The sequence below is a fragment of the Manis pentadactyla genome, chromosome 13, assembly GCF_030020395.1.
Source record: "Manis pentadactyla isolate mManPen7 chromosome 13, mManPen7.hap1, whole genome shotgun sequence".
Lineage (NCBI taxonomy): Eukaryota > Metazoa > Chordata > Mammalia > Pholidota > Manidae > Manis > Manis pentadactyla.
In genome coordinates, this window is record NC_080031.1 from 51,318,264 (window position 1) to 51,338,590 (window position 20,327).

At 37.4% G+C, this 20,327-nt stretch overlaps 1 protein-coding gene across 1 annotated transcript; it reads left to right on the forward strand.

The window, feature by feature from the left end:
- Positions 1–14,491: 14,491 nt before the first annotated feature.
- Positions 14,492–15,442, forward strand: LOC118920023 (olfactory receptor 2T29-like). Its single transcript, XM_036900444.2, has one exon. The coding sequence runs from the start codon at positions 14,492–14,494 to the stop codon at positions 15,440–15,442; it is 951 nt and encodes a 316-aa protein (XP_036756339.1).
- Positions 15,443–20,327: the final 4,885 nt, after the last annotated feature.

Here is a 20,327-nt window from a genome sequence, read left to right on the forward strand (position 1 = left end):
GTAAAACGAAATATAGGAGACAATAAACTTTTGGGGATTATGGGTAGATATATGGAAATGGGCACAGAGTTGAAGTACTGTGGTTTTCAATGATAAAACCCCCAGAAAGCATCCAATACAGATAAAGCCCTGAGCTACCAAGCAGATTAAAAAAAAAGTAGCTGTGCAACTTGATGTCTACCCTCCTCTGCTGTTGGCTGGTAAAGGACAGAATAAGGTAGCGGCCATATTCACAACAGCAGAGCTCATGCATGTGTCTCGCATCGCAGGCCCCTGTTCTTCTAGGTCGATGTGAATGAGTTGCTGCCGAATCTTCAACCTGCCAGTGACAGAGATTTATGCTGAGCTTTGCCATGGCAACAGCGCTGGTGGACAGCAATGGGACTATTGATTTCTAATAACACTATCAGATTTTTTCTTCCTGTTGTAATTAATTTTGACTGAAGTAAACAAATATTATGGGAATGGGTTTCCTTTCCTGTGCCCAAGGGCAATAATCCATTCCTAATGATTTGCCCCAAATTTGATCACTGAAATAGGATCCTGCACGATGTTTTATCAGAAAATGACTCACATACAGAGCAGGGGGTGTGGCAGTGGACACGTGACCATGCGGTCCACTGTGGTGTGGACGCACTGCTCCGTGTTTCCCAGTCTGAGTGTGCACTGGAGCAGCCTGGGGGGGCACAGTTGAGGTTATTATTGAAATGTGATGCCCTGAAAGGGTGCCCTCTTCTTGGACACAATATCCACTCTAACAGATGAACATTATGGGATTCTGTGCACCTAATTTGGTAGAATGGATGTCTGGTTACCAAGGACTGGAACTAGGTGTGGTAACATTTACACTTTTTCCTTTGGGACCTCGTGGGAGACCTGCACTTTCTATCCCCTCCACCTTTGAGTTATGATGGTGAGCAGCCCTCTTTCCAAAGGGCGGCCGCTCTCACCAGAGGGATCAACAATAGTCCTAATGTATTGTGAGCTCTGTCTCCCTCCGCTTTCCCCAGGGACATTAAACTCCTCATGATAATGAAGCAGGAGGCAATAAAGGGTCACCATTCTTGTGGGGTGCCTGGCCTTGCCCTTGAGAAGTGTTCTGACTACTGTTAAACAAAGACGGAAGGAAGGGATATGTTGGGCACCCAGGTGACCCATGTAGGTATCTCTTGGTACTTTTTGTTATCTCATTATGACAATAAATGACCAAAAGTAGCAGACACAGGAACACAATTTTAAGTCACACTGCCTGGCAAACCATCCAATGACTGTGTATTCAACAAGTTTTCCCATTAACCTTCCACTTAAAATTTCTCCGAAGAGAGAAGTGCAGTCAAATCCTGGAAATCACTTCCCAGAAATCACAAATAAATAAATAGACACAATAGTGCAGTCTGTGATTTGCACACAAAGACACCTAGAGGACTAACTGATGGATCCGTTCTTCCAGTTCTTGGTCTGGTGTCAGCTCATAGCCTTCAGATGTTGTCTTACTCTGGTGAGTTGACAGATGATAGGAGTCGGTTCATTCAAGCTCGCATGCTCTTCTTAGGGACAGTCTGTGTCAATGAGTGATCAGTGGGAGCATAAAGACGGAGCCAGTCACCCTGCCTGAGGCAGCTCTGACTGGCCCCCGAGCTTCGTAGCTCCCTGGATGTTCAGTCAATGCCTCTGAGCCCACACTGCAGTCCCACTCCTCCTCACTGTGGATCCTTCTTTCTTCCTTCCCCCACACCTGCGTATCTGCACTGTGGATGACACAATATCCTTCACGATCTGCAGAAGTCTTGTATTACTCTTGTCAGTGTTGGCCAACAGCTGCAGGAGGGACACATTACAATCTGAGTAATACAGTTAAATAATTCCTACCTAATATTTATAGGGGGACAGTTCATAATTTTTGATGATGGATTAAGATAAGTTTAGGGCATGAATGAGTACCTTAAAGAGTGAAAATTTTGGTAACACATTTTATACATACTTAAAATTTTTCCATTTGTACTGAGGAATCACTGACAAACATAATTACATATACTTAAAGTGTACAAAGTGATTATTTGATATACATATACACTGTAAAATCATTACTAAGATCAAGATGATTAAGGGCCTCATATAGTTAACTTTTTTATGTGTGTTGTGAGAAAGCTAAGATCCACTCTCAGCACACTTTAAGTATAAAGCCCTGTGTCACCAGCTGTGGTCACCAGAGCCACCTTAGGTTCCCAGAATGCATCTGTCACAGTGCTGAAGGTCTGTACCTTCCAGCTGCATCTCCCCATTCCTTCCCCACTTGTTCCTGGAAACCATTATTCTATTTGCAGTTTCAATGGTTGATTTTTATTTCATCTTTTTTAGATACCACATATAATTGTTGCCATATAGCATGTATATTTCTCTATCTGGCTTATTTCAATTAGAATAATGCCCTCTAGGTTAACACATGTTGTTGTATAAGACTGGATTCCCTTTGTTTTATGGCTTAATAACTTCCTTCAAAGTTGGTGTGTGTGTATGTGTTTGTAACACATTTTCTCCATCCATTAATCTGTCAAAGGACATTTAAAGTGTTTCCATACCTTGGCTAATATGAATAATGCTTCAGTGAACATAAAAGTGTGGGCATCTCTTCACTACACCAAATCCAGCCCCTTCAGTGTGTATGCCCGGAAGGAGGATGGTTAGGTCATACTGTAGCCCTGTGTCTAATTTCTGGAGGAACCTTCATACTGTTTTTCATAATGGTTCTGCTTTGCATTTTTACTGAGAAGTGTACAGGGATTCCTTTTCCTCCACATCTTTGCTATTTGTTATTTCCTGTCATTTTGATAATAGCCATCCTAACAGGCATTAGGTGATATCCAATTGTGGTTTGGATTTGTAATTCCCTTGGTGATTAAGGATATTCAGAACCTTTCCATGTACCTATTGGTCATGTATGTGTCTTTGAAAAATTTCTATTCAGATCATTTGTCCATTTTTCATTTGGTTTGTTTATCTGCTATTGAGTTGTATGAATTCCTAGTATATGTTGGTTATTCATACCCTATCTGATATGTTTTTTGCAAATTTTCTCCCAGATAATAGGTTGCTTTTATATTTACAAGGTGTGTAGAAGGTCTTCCATTTGATAAAGCCACCTATGTTTATTTAGTTTTCATTGTCTGTGGTTTTGGAATCTTACTGAAAAAAACCATTGCTAAGACCAATATCAAGGATGTTTTCCCTGTGTTTATTCCAGAAGTTTTAAGGGTTCAGGTCTTACATTTCTGTCTTAATTCATTTTGAGTTAATTTTTGTGAGTGGTGTAAAATATTGGTCCAGTTTAATTCTTCTGCATGTGGCTGCCATGTTTTCTCAGTGCTATTCATGGAAGAGATTACTCTGTCACCAATGTTTGTTCTTGATTCTCTTCCCAATGATAAGTTGAAAATATGGCATGTATTTATTTTGGGGCTCTCTATTATGGTGAATTGTTCTATGTGCCTGTTTTACTTTTATTCCAGTACCATATGATTTTGATTATGATAACATAATAATATAATAAAAAATCAGGATTATGATGTCTCTAGTTTTGACCTTAATTCTTCATCTTACTTTGCCTATTTGGGATTTTTTGTGGATACATATAAATTTAAAGATAGATTTTCCTATTGCTCTTTAAATTCCCAGTGATTCCAAAAGATATATGCATCCTTATGTTTAGCACTGCATTATTTACAGTAGCCAAGATATGGAAGCAACCTATGTGTCCATCAATAAGTGAATGGATAAAGATGTAGACATATACACAATGGAATATTATTCATCCATAAAAAAAACAAATATTGCCCTTTGCAACAATATGGATGTATCTACGGGGTATTATGCTCTTAAATAAGACTGATAGAGAAAGACAAATACCATATGACTTAGTTTATTTTTGGAATATAAAAACAAAGCAAAGCATAATGAAAAACCAGCAGTAGACTAATAGACACAGAGAATTCACTAGTGGTTACCATGGAGGAAGGATTAGGGTGGGTAGGGATGGAGGGTGAGGGGAATAAAGAGGCACAAAAATTCTCAATCATAATATAAGTTGTTCATGGGAATGGTAGTATAGCATGGAGAATATAGGGAATGAATCAGTAAAATATTTGTATGTTGATAGTAAGCTTGCCATGTATGGGTTGTGTTATACTGAGGTACATTCTCTACCTTATTTATTGAGAAATATTTTGATGAAAAGATGTTGAATTTTGTCTAATTATTTTCCTGCATCTATTGAAATGATTACATTATTTTTATGCTTCATTCCATGGATTATGGCATATAACACTTAAAAGTATTTTTTAGTTAACATTGCTCACAGTTTGATATGGATTTCTTGCATCTTTGTCAATCAGGGACATTTGCCTGTAATTTTCTTTACTAATAGTGTTCTAATCAATTAATATATTGCTGAGCACTTTGGTTGCTTCTATAGCTTGGTTGTTGTAAATAATATTGCAATAAGCATAGAGGTGCATTTATCTTTTCGTATCAGATATTTTGTTTTCCTTGAGTAAATTCCTAGAGTGGAGTCACTGTGTTGTGTGATATTTCAATTTAATTTTTTGAGGAACCTTCATACTGCTTTCCATTGTAGCTGGGACAATTTCCATTCCCACCATGGATGGAACTAAAGGGTATCATGCTAAGTGAGGTAATCCAGGTGAAGAAAGAAAAATACCATGTAGTTTCACTTGCATGTGGAATCTAAGAACAAAACAAAATAAAATGAACAAATCAACAGTAGACCCACAGACGCCGAGAAGAGACTGGTGGTCACCACGCAGGAGCAGTGGGCGGGGATGGTCAGGTAGCGGAGGGGGTGAAGAGCCACAGAATCTCAATCACAGCCACGGCGTGAATCAGTCACGGGAAGGGAAGTAGAGTGTAGGGAATACAGTGAGGAATCCTGTAACATCTTCCTATGTTGACAGGTAGCAGCTACACAATTTTGAGTGAAGATTTAGTAATACAGATAACTGTTAAATCACTTCGTTTTATACTTCAACTCAATACAATATTGAATATACATTATACTTCAATAAACTACATATGAAAAAATAAATGATTACAATAATAAAGTTAGTTAACATATCCACACTTCACAATTACTATTCCTTTTTGAACTTAAAAGATTCTACTTTTTTTGGCAGTTTTCAGTTATACAATACAGAATTGTTAATTATAGTCACCATAGTGTACATTACACCCTAGGAATGCATTATATTTACAGCTGAAAGTTTGTACACATTGACAGTCATCACTCATCACCTTACACCTGGTGACCTGCAATCTGTTCTGCATTTTTATGTTATTTTATATCCCATTAAATGAGATCATAGAGTATTTATATTTCTCTATTTGACCTACTTCACTTAGAATAATGCCTTCAAGTTTCTTCCATGTTGTTGCAAATAGAAGGGTATTCTTTTCTGTGGCCGAATGATATTTGATTATATGTCCAAAATTTTTGTTATACATTTATCATAGTGTATACTTAGGTTGTTCTACTTAGGAATAATTTTAGCCAAGAATGAAATACCTGTACAGTGAAGACCTTGATAAAGGAAATTAGGTAAAACACAAATTAATGCAAAGACATGTCATGTTCATGGACAGCAAAAATTGTTATTGTTAAAATGCCCATAGTATACAAAGCTATCTATACATTCAGTGCAATCCTTGCCAAAATTCCAAAGAAATTTTTTACAGATAAATAAAAAGCAATCCCACAAAGACCCTGAATAGCCAAAGCAATCTGTTGAAAAACAAAGTTGGGCATTAGGCTTCCTGGTTTCAACCTATTTTTCAAATAGATAACAATAAAATAAAAAGTATGGCACTAGCATGAAAACCAACATATACACCAATTGAGCAGAATAACAGAAGAGAGAGCCCAGAGAAATCATCTAATATTTGAAAAAGGAGCCAAGAATAAACACTGAATTGGAAAAGATACGTAATCTCTTAAATAATTTACGTTGGGGAAACTGGGTATCCAGATGCAAAAAAAGTGAAATAAGACTCTAATCTTACACCACTCTGAAAATAACTTGATATGGATTGTGAATATAAATGTAAAAGATGAAAATGTCACAGAGGAAACAAACAAGGAGGACAAGCTAACTAATATGGGCATGTTAATGATTTAGGGGACCTGACACCTAAAGTAAAAGCGATGAAATAAAATAATTATAATTGGGAGTTCAAGTAAATAATACATTTCTCTGAAACAGAAGAAAAATAATCACCAAAACTAAAAGACAAAAATCACCAAAACTGAAAGACAATCTATAACTTGGGAGAAAATATATGCAAACTGTTCATCTGATAAGGGGTTAATATCCAAAACATATAAACACCTCATACAACTCAATAGCAGAAGTGCAAAAAATATGATTTAAAATTAGGAAAGGAAACCAAAAGGTTATTTTACAGAGATATACAAAAGGCCAAGTATATTAGGAGATGCTTTACATAACTAGTCATCACGGAAATGCTAATCAAAACTGCAATGGGATATCACCTCACATCTGTTGGATGTGGAGAAAAATGAACACTTATAAAAGTCTTTGTGGGAATATAAATTAATTCAGACACTGTGTAATACAGCACAGAATTTCCTTTAAAAAAATCTAATGTGATCAAGTAAGCCAACTTCTCAGTATGTATCCAAGAAAATACAAGATATTGAAGAGATAGCTTCACTTCCATGTTCATTGAAGCATTATTCACAATACCCAATATATGGAAGAAGCTAAGAGTGTACAAATAGATGAATGGATAAAGAATATGTGAGATGTAGAGATAGACAGATATAGAGATAGAGTTACTGGAAGAGATACAGATGCACCTTGGAGATATTGTGTATTTGGTTCCAGATCACTAAAATATAACAAATATTACAATAAATAAAGTCAAATGCATTTTTTGTTGTCCCAGTGTGAATAAAAGTTATGATTACACTTTACTGTAGCCTATTCAGTAAGCAGTAGCATTACATCTAAATACTATATTGCTAAATAATTTATCAAATATCTGAGTTTCAGAGAACTGTAATCTTCTTTGCCGGTGGGGGTCTTACTTTGATGTTCATGGCTGCTGATTGATCATGGTGGTAGCTGCTGAATGTTGGGAGACCAGAAATTTTTTGAAAGAAGACAATGAATTATCCTACATTAATTGCCTCTCTCTTTCATGAGTTATTTCTCTGTAGAATGTGGTGCTGTTTCATAGAATTTTACCAAGAGTAGAATGTTTTTCAAGATTGGAATCAATTCTTTACAACTCTACAACTGCTTCATAACCTATGTTCATATGATATTCCAGATTATTTGTTGTCAGTCCAACTATCTTCACATTGACAAGAGTAGATTCCATGATAATAAATCACTTTCTTTGCTCATCCATAATAAGCGACTCCTCATCAGCTCAAGTATTGTCATAAGACTTCAGCAATTCAGTCACATTTTCAGGTTGCGCTTCTAGTTCCAGCTCTCCTGCTGTTTCCACCACATTTTTTATTGCTTTCTACACCAAAGTCTTGAACCACTCAAAGTCACTCGTGAGGATGAGAACAGATTTCTTCCAAACCCCTTTTAATATTGATTTTAGACCCCTTTCCATGAGTCACCAATGTTCTTAATGGCATATAGAACAGTGAATTTTGCCAGAGGGTTTTCAACATTTTTTTTGCTTAGATCCATCAGAGGAATCACTGTCTATGTCAACCATAGCTTTGCCAAATGTATTTCTTCAGTAAGACTTAAAATTCAGAACTTCTCCTTGATCCATGGACTGCAGAAAGGATGTTGTGCCAGCAGCATGAAAACAGCATTGGTCTCGTGCATCTCAGTCAGAGCTCTTGAGTGACCTGGTAGATTGTCGATGAGAAGAAACATTTTGAAAGGAATCTTTTTATCTGAGCAGCATGTCTCAACAGTGGCTTTAAGTACTTAACCCTGTTATAAACAGATGTTCACTCATCCAGGCTTTATTTTTACATTTTCTGAGCACAAAAGGAGTAGATTTAGCATTTTCAGAATGGTCAGTGAGCACTGGCTTCCCCCAAAAAGTGCCAACTGCCTTATTGCCAAATGAGAGAATTGGTCCATCCTTGGAAGCTTTAAAACCATGCATTCACTCCTCCATTTTATCCATGAAAATCCTAAATGGCATCTCTTCCAATATAAGGTTATTTCATCTAAAGTGAAAATCTGATGTTTGGTGTTTCCACTTCATTAGTTATCTTGACTAGATCTTCTGGATAACTTCCTGCAACTTCTACATCAGCAACTGCTGCATCAATGTGCAGTTTTATATCCTGGAGATGGCTGCTCTCCTTAAGCCTTATAGACCCATGTCTTCTAGCTTCAAACCTCTCTCCTTCAGATTCCTCACCTCTCAGCCTTCACAGAATTGGAGAGAATTAAGGCTTTGATGGATTCGGCTTTGGCGTATGGAAATGCTGTGGCTGGTTTGATCATCTATTCAGACCCTGAATACTTTCTCGTAATAGAAAGAAGGTTGTTTTGCTTTCTGGTATATCTACTGTGTCCCCTGGACTGTCACTTTCCATTTCCTTCAGAACGTTCCTTTCCATTCACGACCTGGATGGCTGCGGCACATGAGGCCTGGCGGGGGCCTGTCACCTCTTTGCACATGACTTCCCCACCCAATTTAACCATTTCCAGATTTGATTCAAATTGAGGCACATGCCAGTCTTCCTTTCACTCAGAGCCTATTGTAGAGTTATTGATTGGACCAACTTGCTGACTGTTGTGTAGGTGTAGGAATGCCTGAGGAGCAGGCAGGAGATGTGGAAGAGTGTGGGCATGGGATTCAGAACACACACAACATTTGCTGATTGATTTTGGCATCTTATATGACTGTGGTTCATGTGACCCCAAAACAATGACAATGGTAACGTCAACGTTCACTGATCACAGGTCATCACAGCAAGTATAATAATAATGGAAGAATATGGAATATTGTGAGAATTACCAAACAGTGACACAGACTGAAGTGGCAAATGCTATTTGAGAAATGGAGCTGATGGACATGGTCAATACATTGTTGGCACGATCCTTCCGCCTATAAGAAACACAACACCTGTGAATCACAATACAGAACAATAAAATGAGGTATGCTTATAGATATAGATGCAGATATATGTACAGGTATAGATAAGTAGATATAATGATATAGATATGGGCAATGGAGTATTATTCAGTGATGAGCAAGTGGGAAGTCCTGTCCTTTGCAACATATTGGATGAACCTTATTATTTATGCTAAGTGTAAGAAGTCAAACGTGGAAAGATGCAATGTATAATTTCTCTTGTATATTCAATGTAAGAAAGGCAAAATCATAAAAGCAAGAGTACAAGAGTGGTTATCAAGGACTCAGGTAGAAGAAATGGGGAGTTATTGGCCAAATAGAAGAGTAGTAAGTTCTGAGGATCTAATACACAGCATCATGATTTTAGTAAATAGTTTATTATATAATTAAAACTTATTAAAAGAGTAGACCTTGACTATTCTAATCAAAACAAAGAAATGGTCAGATAATCATAATCTTGAGATGTGATGGAAGTGTTAGGTAAAGTATGTTGTAAACAATTTGTCAGCATAAATATGTATTGAACTAACATGCATATTATAAACTTATACATGTTATCCACATCACAGTGGTTATAATTTAAAATATTATACTGTATACTTGAAAGTTAAAATGAGAATAGAGCTATAGTCTCACCATAACAACAAAAATTTGATAATAACATGAGTAAGGGCTATGTTAACTCATGTATTATAGTAAATATTTTGCAATATATACTGATATTAAATCATCACATTAGATATATTTTTATTAAAGTATCATTGATATACAATCTTATGAAGGTTTCACATGCAAAATCTTGTAGTTTCAACATTCACCCATATTATCAAGTCCTTACCCCCTACTGAAGTAACTACCTGTCAGTGTAATAAGATACTATAGAGTCATTACTTGTCTTCTCCATGCTGTACTGACTTCTTTGTGACCTACCTATATAGTGATTGAGAATTTTAGCACCCCTTAATCCCCTTCTCCCACCCCATGCTTATGGATAATAAGAATTAATATTGTCAAAATGACCATCCTGCCTAAAGCAATCTACAGATTCAATGCAGTCCCTAACAAAATACTAACAGCATTCTTCAACGAACTAGAGCAAATAGTTCCAAAATTCATACAAAACCACAAAATATCCCGAATAGCCAAACCAATACTGAGAAGAAAGAACAAAGCTGGGGGGATTATGCTCCCTGACATCAAGCTCTACTACAAACACACAGTAATCAAAACAATTTGGTACTGGCACAAGACCCATAGATCAATGGAACAGAATAGAGAGCCCAGATATAAGCCCAAACATATGTGGCCAATTAATATATAATAAAGGATCCATGGATATACAATGGCAAAATGACAGCCCCTTCAACAAATGGTGTTTACAAAACTGGATGGCTACATGTAAGAGAATTAAACTGGATTATTGTCTAACCCCATGCACAAAAGTAAACTTGAACTGGCTCAAAGACCTGAGTATAAGTCATGAAACCACATTACACATCTTAAACACACACAATGTTATATATTATTATACCTAAAAAAGAAACAAAAACAGAACAATTGTAAAATGAAATAAATGAGAAAAAAGAAAAGATAAGGTAGCATTAAATTAACATACTTCACTTAAAGAACAGAATAAAGTGTGCAATCAGCAATCCATTGTGGAGAGATCAAGACAATGATGCGAAGGAAATGAGCTTAAGTTTACTTTCAAATATCATGTTGACTAGTGGTTTTGTGTTTAACAAATCCACTGAACTATTAGGTTCATATTCTTTATAAGAGAAAAATAACAGAATTTCACAATTTTCCTTGACCTTTAAAGGAGGAAGTATATGTATTCATATATACATTTACAGATTTCATAGCCATAATTTATTAGTGATGTTTGGATTTGTGATTATTGTTGATATTAGGTAGGCTTTAATACATATTGAGATTCACAGTAAAAGGAAGATTTTTTTAAAGACATGATAAAAAAATCTTCAAAAACTGCAACAGAATAATCCAATCCAATTTGCTCTTTTAATTGCATTCCTCTTCACAATCTCAGAGGGGATTTGTCAAAAGAAAAAGCATCCACTCAAAGGGCATAGTAATGCCAGGGATGATGTCACTCTCCTCCTTATTTATACATTGAACCTGAACATGAGCCATTAGCCCATCTGGATGGGATGAGAAACATCACCTGGGGTGGTCTAAACCACAGAAGTAGAACTGCAAGGGGAAAGGGTAATTATTGTTTTGACTTGTTCTTCTTTCACATTCTATTAGCTGAAAGTGTTTTCTCGATTTTGACCTATCTGTATTTAAAAAGGAAAGCATGTATGCTTTCTCTTATGAATCTCTCTATATTGCATGTACTTAATGCAATATACTAGGACACGTGTCTTTATTTTGCAACTATCTGTGGGAAAAGGAATATATGCATTCATCCCCATTCACTGGATGATGCATTTTCTTTTCTTGAGATTGAAATTTGTAGAGGAAGAGCTACTGTTTTACTTGGTTTGGGATTGATTTCTGAGGTTTGTAAAGTACTAGAAACAAGTGTCTCTATCATGTTTATAGTTCCCCAGGAAAGCTGACATGGGTGCCTGACACCAGGTCATCCCCCATGGAGGGAAGGCCATGCTGTCAAGAGACCTGAGGCAGAGACACAGCTTGTGGGTCCGAATCATGGGCTAGGATGAGTTCTCACTCTGCTTTGTTTGTGGCATTAGGTAGATACTCTGAGAACCTGAAGCTTTTATCCTGTAAAAGGACAAACCTCACAGGCTCCTGGGAAGGATGGAATGTGGTGAGCATTTGGACAATTCCTGGAATGCCGTCAGCTTCAAATAAAGGTTTGGCATATGCCACAGACACTATCCATGACCTCAAGTTAAATATTCACTAAACTGCTTCCATGAAACTAAAGAAGTTGCGTTAGAGTAAGTCTGCATGGGGTGGAGGGCCGCTGCTGAGGGTGGTGCAGACACGGTTTCCTGTCTGTCTGTATCCCAGGTGGTTTGTTTGCTGTGGCCTAGTGATGCTGATCCCCATTTACTGAGGTGCAGCAGAGAATTGCCCAGTGACCCCAAATTCCCTTCCAGTCTCCCTCCACTCACTCAGCAAACAGCTGAAGGTCTCACATGACTGCTCCCTCTGCTAGCCCTCGTTTAGTTTGACCACAAGTATAGACTGGCAAAGAGGTGTATTTTGCAATTAATCAAGCTATTCTAAAATTAATCATAGAGCTCAGAATCCATATGCCAGAGAGGGTGGAATTTGAAAAATAAGCTGTATTTTCTAATGCAATGTGTCCAGATTTCTTTGATATTTATATTAAGAAATTGAAGTCACTGTCAGTCTTGTTTACTGCTTTAACACCCTGAATAAATTCACTTTATTAATAAACTGATTATACTAATTAACATTTGGAATTAATGCAATAGTATAAAATATATTTGAAATGTGAAATATCATTGTGAAATGTCACTGAAATACAACCACCTCTCAACTCTTTCCAGAAAAAGAAGCCCATATTTCCCCCTTTACTGCATTTTAACTTGTCAGAAACTGAAAATCTGAAGAGATCTAACCTTCGTGAGAAAATATAGATGAAGCTATTACTGATTCTCTTAAATCAGATATCCTTTGCATCTGTCATTCATTTTATTTACACGGCAGTTATTTTAAAATTTTACTATAAATCATATTTCTATAACATTTGTTCCTTAGTAGATTGATTGTGACCTCCCTAGGTGTCATGAATTTTATTTTGCCTCTGATTCATCTTCAGGTGAATCAGAAGCTGCCTGTGAGCAGCAGGACAGAGGGGCCAACGGGGAACTAGGGTCGGAAACCTCTCCGTGTTATTCCGGTTTCCTCTTTGCATCTCAGTGTCCATGAAAATTATCTTCTGGGTACATTAAAGCAAATAACATTTGGGAAAACAAAGGTTTGTCTGATAAAAAGCAGTGACACTCTAAATTTTAATCCTTGTCCTCTGATATTTAAAGCATGGTAGAAGTTTTAAGATGATGAATTGCAACTTAGAAAAACATTTACTACATAAAAAAATAGATTTCTGCATGTTCTGCTTAACCAATATTAAGATAAGAAATACATTATATGTGTATATGTATTTATATTTATGTTTCTATTTATTAAATTAATGTTTTTATAATTATAAAAATTATATGTGTCTATATACACATATAAGTATCTATAAATACATAAACAAATTCATGCATAAGTTCTGTAGGAATACAGAAATTATGAAATTCAAATTATTTAAAGTATAAACAGATACTACAGCTGATGAACTGACCTAACAATTCATCGTATAGCACCAGATAATAAGAGCAAGAGCCCTTGCTTACATATATTCTGCATAATTCTCTCTATATATGTTAATTATCTAAAACAGTGGTATATATGTGTATCCACTGTCACTGAACATGATCTAACCACTTCCATTATTTTAGCTCATTTACTCCTAACCATGCCTGACATAATTGTGCTTGCCCTCATTTTAAGTAGAGTGGACAGGGAAATAGGGGTGCAGGATAAGCTGGACCCACAGCTGCAGTACGGCTTCAGAGTCTGGGATCCTAATGTTGCCCCTAGGATGTCCAAAGGGTTCCTTGGTGAGGCCCACAGGCTACTTCTGAATATACGGATTAAACCACCCACCTTACTGCTTCAATGTGTGTCCAGTCTCAGGGGCACAATGGGTTTAAACATTCATATGGATTTTCTCAATCTGTGATTCAGTTACTTTTTAAGTCATTTTATAAATTGAGGTATAATTGACATATAACATTTTATTAGTTTCAGGAGTATAATGTAATGACTCAGTATTTGGCTACATGGTGAAACATAAAATCTTTATTACATGGAATACAGATTCAAGAATTTGTGAGATCTAACTGGATTCCTACACCAGAGATGTTAATGAAATTCTGAGTCTTTAACAAAAATTTTAGAAGAATGTAATATCCCTTCTTTAAAAATTCACTTTTTCTGTGTGCATAGACAAGTGACCATGCAAATTTCCATACTTGATAAAGGACATATATCATCAGGTCATCTCATGATCTTGAACTTTGACAATTTCACAGGCTACCAATTATTTTTTCCCACACTGTGAATTATTAATTTCCTGGCATATTCATAGAATTACAGGTGAAGTGTAACCTCTCAGTCTCCAGGACCATAGGGTTTCCTCCACTTAGCATAACTGGGTTGATACACACACACACACACACACATGCCCACACCCTAAAGAGTCATTCAGCAGGTTGCATCTCATGAGTGCTCCATTACTTCTCTCCTTGGAGTGCCAGGTGAAATCATGGAGGACACCACGTGGATGGCCAACCACTCAGGAAGGTCAGAGTTCATCCTGGTGGGAATCTTCAGTCAATCAAAACACCCAACCCTCCTTTGTGTGGTCATTTTTGTGGTTTTCCTGATGGCCTTGTCTGGAAACACCATCCTGATCCTTCTCATATACTCTAATGTCCGCCTCCACACCCCCATGTACTTTTTCATCAGCCAGCTGTCTCTCATGGACATGACATACATTTCCATCACTGTGCCCAAGGTGCTCGTGGACCGGGTCACAGGTGTGAACACGATCTCAGCCCCCGGATGTGGGATGCAGATGTTCCTCTATTTGACACTGGCAGGTTCAGAATGTTTCCTCCTGGCTGCCATGGCCTATGATCGCTATGCGGCCATCTGCCACCCTCTCCGTTACCCTGTCCTCATGAACCATAGGGTGTGTGTCCTCCTGGCATGTGGCTGCTGGCTCCTGGGATCAGTCGATGGCTTCATGCTCACACCTGTCACCATGACCTTCCCCTTCTGTGGGTCCCGGGAGATCTGTCATTTCTTCTGTGAGGTCCCTGCTCTACTGAAGCTCTCCTGCTCAGACACTTCTCTTTATGAGACACTCATGTACCTCTGCTGCGTCCTCATGCTGCTCATCCCTGTGACCATCATTTCAGGCTCCTATGGTTTCATCCTCCTCACCATCCACAGGATGAACTCTGCAGAGGGCCGGAGGAAGGCCTTTGCCACCTGCTCCTCCCACATGACTGTGGTCACCCTCTTCTATGGGGCTGCCATGTACAATTACATGCTCCCCAACTCCTACCACACCCCAGAGAAGGACATGGTGGTGTCTGTCTTTTACACCATACTCACTCCAGTGCTAAACCCTTTGATCTATAGTCTAAGAAATAAGGATGTTATGGGGGCTCTGAAGAAAATGTTTAATGTGGGACCTGTCTTTCAATAAACCATAAAGTAGGAAATTTTGATATTGATGCACTGAACCTTTTCTCTATATATCATAAGTTTAGAATCTTACATTAGAATTATTATTCAGACTTTTAAAATTTTTATACCTCTTTTAAGAATTGCTTCCATGTAGTAGAAAACTCTTCAATTTCTAACCCTTCTCCATTCAAAATGGATTATACAATCAATATTTATGTTACATTTACTAAGCTTGATAATTGCAGTGTCTGTAGAAGAATATCCACATTCCTAGAAATATATACCAAAAATATTTAGAGGGAAAATATCATGAGAAATCATGATATTGATTTAAATGATAGAGAGGGGATGAGAGAGAGGGAAGTGATAGAGCAAAAGGGTAGAATGTCAATAACTGGAGAGTCTTGGTAAAGAGCATGTGGCTGTTGTCTGTACCACTCATATCCATGCTGCTTTACCATAAATGTAAAATTGTTCCATATAAATGGTTACAATTTCAATCCTTCCTCCTTTTTTTGAGTTTTTATTGTTTCCCATTCGTGTGTCTGCATTCTGTTTGGTGACAGTGCATGTGATATACTATCTTATAAATTCTCCTTTGAACGTGCCCCAGTATTACCAAGACTGTCACCTACATGCTTTTTTTTTTCTTTTTCCCTCGATAATTATTTTTTATTGAAGGGTAGTTGACACACAGTATTACATTAGTTTCAGGTGTACAACACAGTGATTCAACATTTATATACATGATAATTCTAGGTACCAGCTATCACCATACAAAGTTGTTACAATATTTTGACTATATTCCTTATGCTATACATTACATCCCGGTTACTTATTTATTTTACAATTGGAAGTGTGTTTATATGTATATATATATATATATATATATATATATATATATATATATATATATTTTTTTGTGTGTGTGTGTGAGGGCATCTCTCATATTTATTGATCAAATGGTTGTTAACAACAATAAAATTCTGTATAGGGGGGTCAATACTCAATGCACAATCATTAAACCACCCCAAGCCTAATTTTCGTCAGTCTCCAATCTTCTGATGCATAACGAACAAGTTCTTATATGGAGTACAAATTCTTACAAAGTGAATAAACTACATGGTGAACATTAGAAGGGCAGTCATCACAGAAGCTTTTGGTTTTGTTCATGCATTATGAACTATAAACAGTGAGTTCAAATATGAATATTCATTTGATTTTTATACTTGATTTATATGTGGATATCACATTTCTCTCTTTATTATTATTATTTTTAATAAAATGCTGAAGTGGTAGGTAGATAAGAGATAAAGGAAGAAAAAAGAGTTCAGTGTTGTAAGAGAGCAAATGTAGATGATCAGGTGTGTGCCTGTAGACTATGTGTTAATCCGAGCTAGAAAAGGGCAATAAAACATCCATGTATGCAGAAGATTTCTCTCAGAACATGAGGGGGGAGGTTCTAAGCCTCACCTCTGCTGATCGCTATTTTCTCACCTGATGGCCCCCTGCGACTGTGCCTGTCTTAGGTTGTTCCTCCCATGAGGAATCTTACCCGTCTCTGGCTAACCAGTCATCTTCCGGGGCCATACAGGGAAATGTTAAGTTGGTAAGTGAGAGAGAAGACTTATTGTTTGAAAAGGTTAGCTTTTTACTTCTTTGCATATTTATGCCCTGTGGCTTCTATGCCCAGCATTTGTCTTGAGGTGTCTTAACCCCTTGGAAGAATTATGATACTCGGTAAATTCGACATATGGCACGAATTCTATTTAAGGGTTGTAATTAGGTAGGAAGAAGAAAAGCTATAGAAGTAGCAGACGGAAGAAAACCTGGGAAGATTGATTATTTCTTTGACATATCTTCTTGTAGAGTAACTTCAGCATGGATAGGTTTTAAACTACTAATTAAATTGTGCACACACATTAACATAATAGGAGTACAGTTATGTAACCAAAGCATACCTGTAATTACCAGCCATGTCCAGTGAAACCAAGAAAACCAGTTAGGCACCTTAGGCATTTGTGAAAACTTAGCTATGATATGGTGGATATTGTCCAACTGAACTTGAACAGTCTGATAGAATTCAGATAAATTAGAACAGCCCATTCCTGGGGACTGTTCACATCCCATATGTTCTTTTAACAGTAAATAGTCTGTGGTTGTAAGATTTTGGAGTGCTACAATTGGCACTTCTCCTAATTCTTGGTTGAGTTCCAACAGTATAGATCCAGTCCAATTTGTTGTTTTACTGTATGCACAGGCCAGCTTAGATATCTCCTTCATTCCCAAGGCAAGTCCAGGAACTGGTGGGATGAGGGCATCTACACCTGTGGCAGTGCGTGGATCTTTGTCGGGGTTTTTTTTTTGCTGATTATCTTCTGTCATGAGTCTTCCCGAGAGTGCTGGTGTTGGAAGTTCTTTTTCATATCGTATCTTAGTTCATTTTCGGGGTAGCCAAATTAGGCTTTGATCCTCTGTATAAACACAAACAGACCCTTTGCCTACACTTTTATATGCCCTTTATATCATTGTGTAGAACTCATTGGAGGTCACCACACAGGAACTGCTTTTTTTTTTTTTAATCATTAATCTACACTTACATGACGAATACTTTGTTTACTAGGCTCTCCCCTATACCAGGTCCCCCCTAAATACTCCTTTACAGTCACTGTCCATCAGCGTAGCAAAATGTTGTAGAATCACTACTTGCCTTCTCTGTGTTGTACAGCCATCCCTTTTCTCCTACCCCCCATGAATGCTAATCTTAATACTCCCCTACTTCTCCCTCCATCCCTCCTGACCCACCCATCCTCCCCAGTCCCTTTCCCTTTGGTACCTGTTAGTCCATTCTTGAGTTCTGTGATTCTGCTGCTGTTTTGTTCCTTCCGTTTTTCCTTTGTTCTTATACTCCACAAATGAGTGAAATCATTTGGTATTTCTCTTTCTCTGCTTGGCTTGTTTCACTGAGCAAAATACCCTCCAGCTCCATCCATGTTGCTGCAAATGGTAGGATTTGCCCTTTTCTTATGGCTGAGTAGTATTCCATTGTGTATAGGTACCACATCTTCTTTATCCATTCATCTATAGATGGACATTAGGTTGCTTCCAATTCTTGGCTATTGTAAATAGTGCTGCGATAAACATAGGGGTACATTGGTCTTTCTGATACTTGATTGCTGCATTCTTAGGGTAAATTCCTAGGAGTTCAATTCCTGGGTCAAATGGTATGTCTGTTTTGAGAATTTTGATGTACCTCCATACTGCTTTCCACAATGGTTGAACTAATTTACATTCCCACCAGCAGTGTAGGACGGTTCCCCTTTCTCCACAGCCTCGCCAACATTTCTTGTTGTTTGTCTTTTGGATGGCAGCCATCCTTACTGGAGTGAGGTGATAACTCATTGTAGTTTTAATTTGCATTTCTCTGATAATTAGTGATGTGGAGCATCTTTCCATGTGTCTGTTGGCCATCTGTATATCTTTTTTGGAGAACCGTCTGTTCAGTTCTTCTGTGCATTTTTTAATTGGGTTATTTGTTTTTTGTTTGTTGAGGCGTGTGAGCTTTTTATATATTCTGGACGTCAAGCCTTTATCGGATGTGTCATTTTCAAATATATTCTCCCATACTGTAGGGTTCCTTTTTGTTCTATTGATGGTGTCTTTTGCTGTACAGAAGCTTTTCAGTTTAATATAGTCCCACTTGTTCATTTTTGCTGTTGTTTTCCTTGCCCGGGGAGATATGTTCAAGAAGAGGTCACTCATGTTTATGTCTAAGAGGTTTTTGCCTATGTTTTCTTCCAAGAGTTTAATGATTTTGTGACTTACATTCAGTTCTTTGATCCATTTTGAGTTTACTTTTGTATATGGGGTTAGACAATGGTCCAGTTTCATTCTCCTACATGTAGCTGTCCAGTTTTGCCAGCACCAACTGTTGAAAGACTATCATTTCGCCATTGTATGTCCATGGCTCCTTTATCAAATATTAATTGACCATATATGTCTGGGTTAATATCTGGATTGTCTAGTCTGTTCCATTGGTCTGTGGCTCTGTTCTTGTGCCAGTACCAAATTGTCTTGATTAGTATGGCTTTATAGTAGAGCTTGAAGTTGGGGAGTGAGATCCCCCCTACTTTATTCTTCTTTCTCAGGATTGCATTGGCTATTTGGGGTCTTTGGTGGTTCCATATGAATTTTTGAATGATTTGTTCCAGTTCATTGAAGAACGTTGCTGGTAGTTTCATACGGATTGCATCAAATCTGTATATTGCTTTGGGCAATATTAATTCTTCCTAGTCATGAGCATGGGATGCATTTCCATCTGCTAGTGTCCCCTTTAATTTCACTTATGAGTGACTTGTAGTTTTCAGAGTATAAGTCTTTCACTTCTTTGGTTAGGTTTATTCCTAGGTATTTTATTTTTTTTGATGCAGTTGTGAATGGAGTTGTTTTCCTGATTTCTCTTTCTGTTGGTTCATTGTTGGTGTATAGGAAAGCCACAGATTTCTGTGTGTTGATTTTGTATCCTGCAACTTTGCTGTATTCCGATATCAGTTCTAGTAGTTCTGGGTTGGAGTCTTTAGGGTTTTTTATGTACAGTATCATGTCATCTGCAAATAGTGACAGTTTAATTTCTTTTTTATCAATCTGGATTCCTTGCATTTTTTTGTTTTGTCTGATTGCTGTGGCTAGGACCTCCAGTACTGTGTTAAATAACAGTGGGGAGAGTGGGCATCCCTGTCTAGTTCCCAATCTCAGCAGAAATGCTTTCAGCTTCTCGCTGTTCAATATAATGTTGGCTGTGGGTTTTTCATAGATGGCCTTTATTATGTTGAGGTACTTGCCCTCTATTCCCATTCTGCTGAGAGTTTCTATCATGAATGGAAGTTGAGCTTTGTCAAATGATT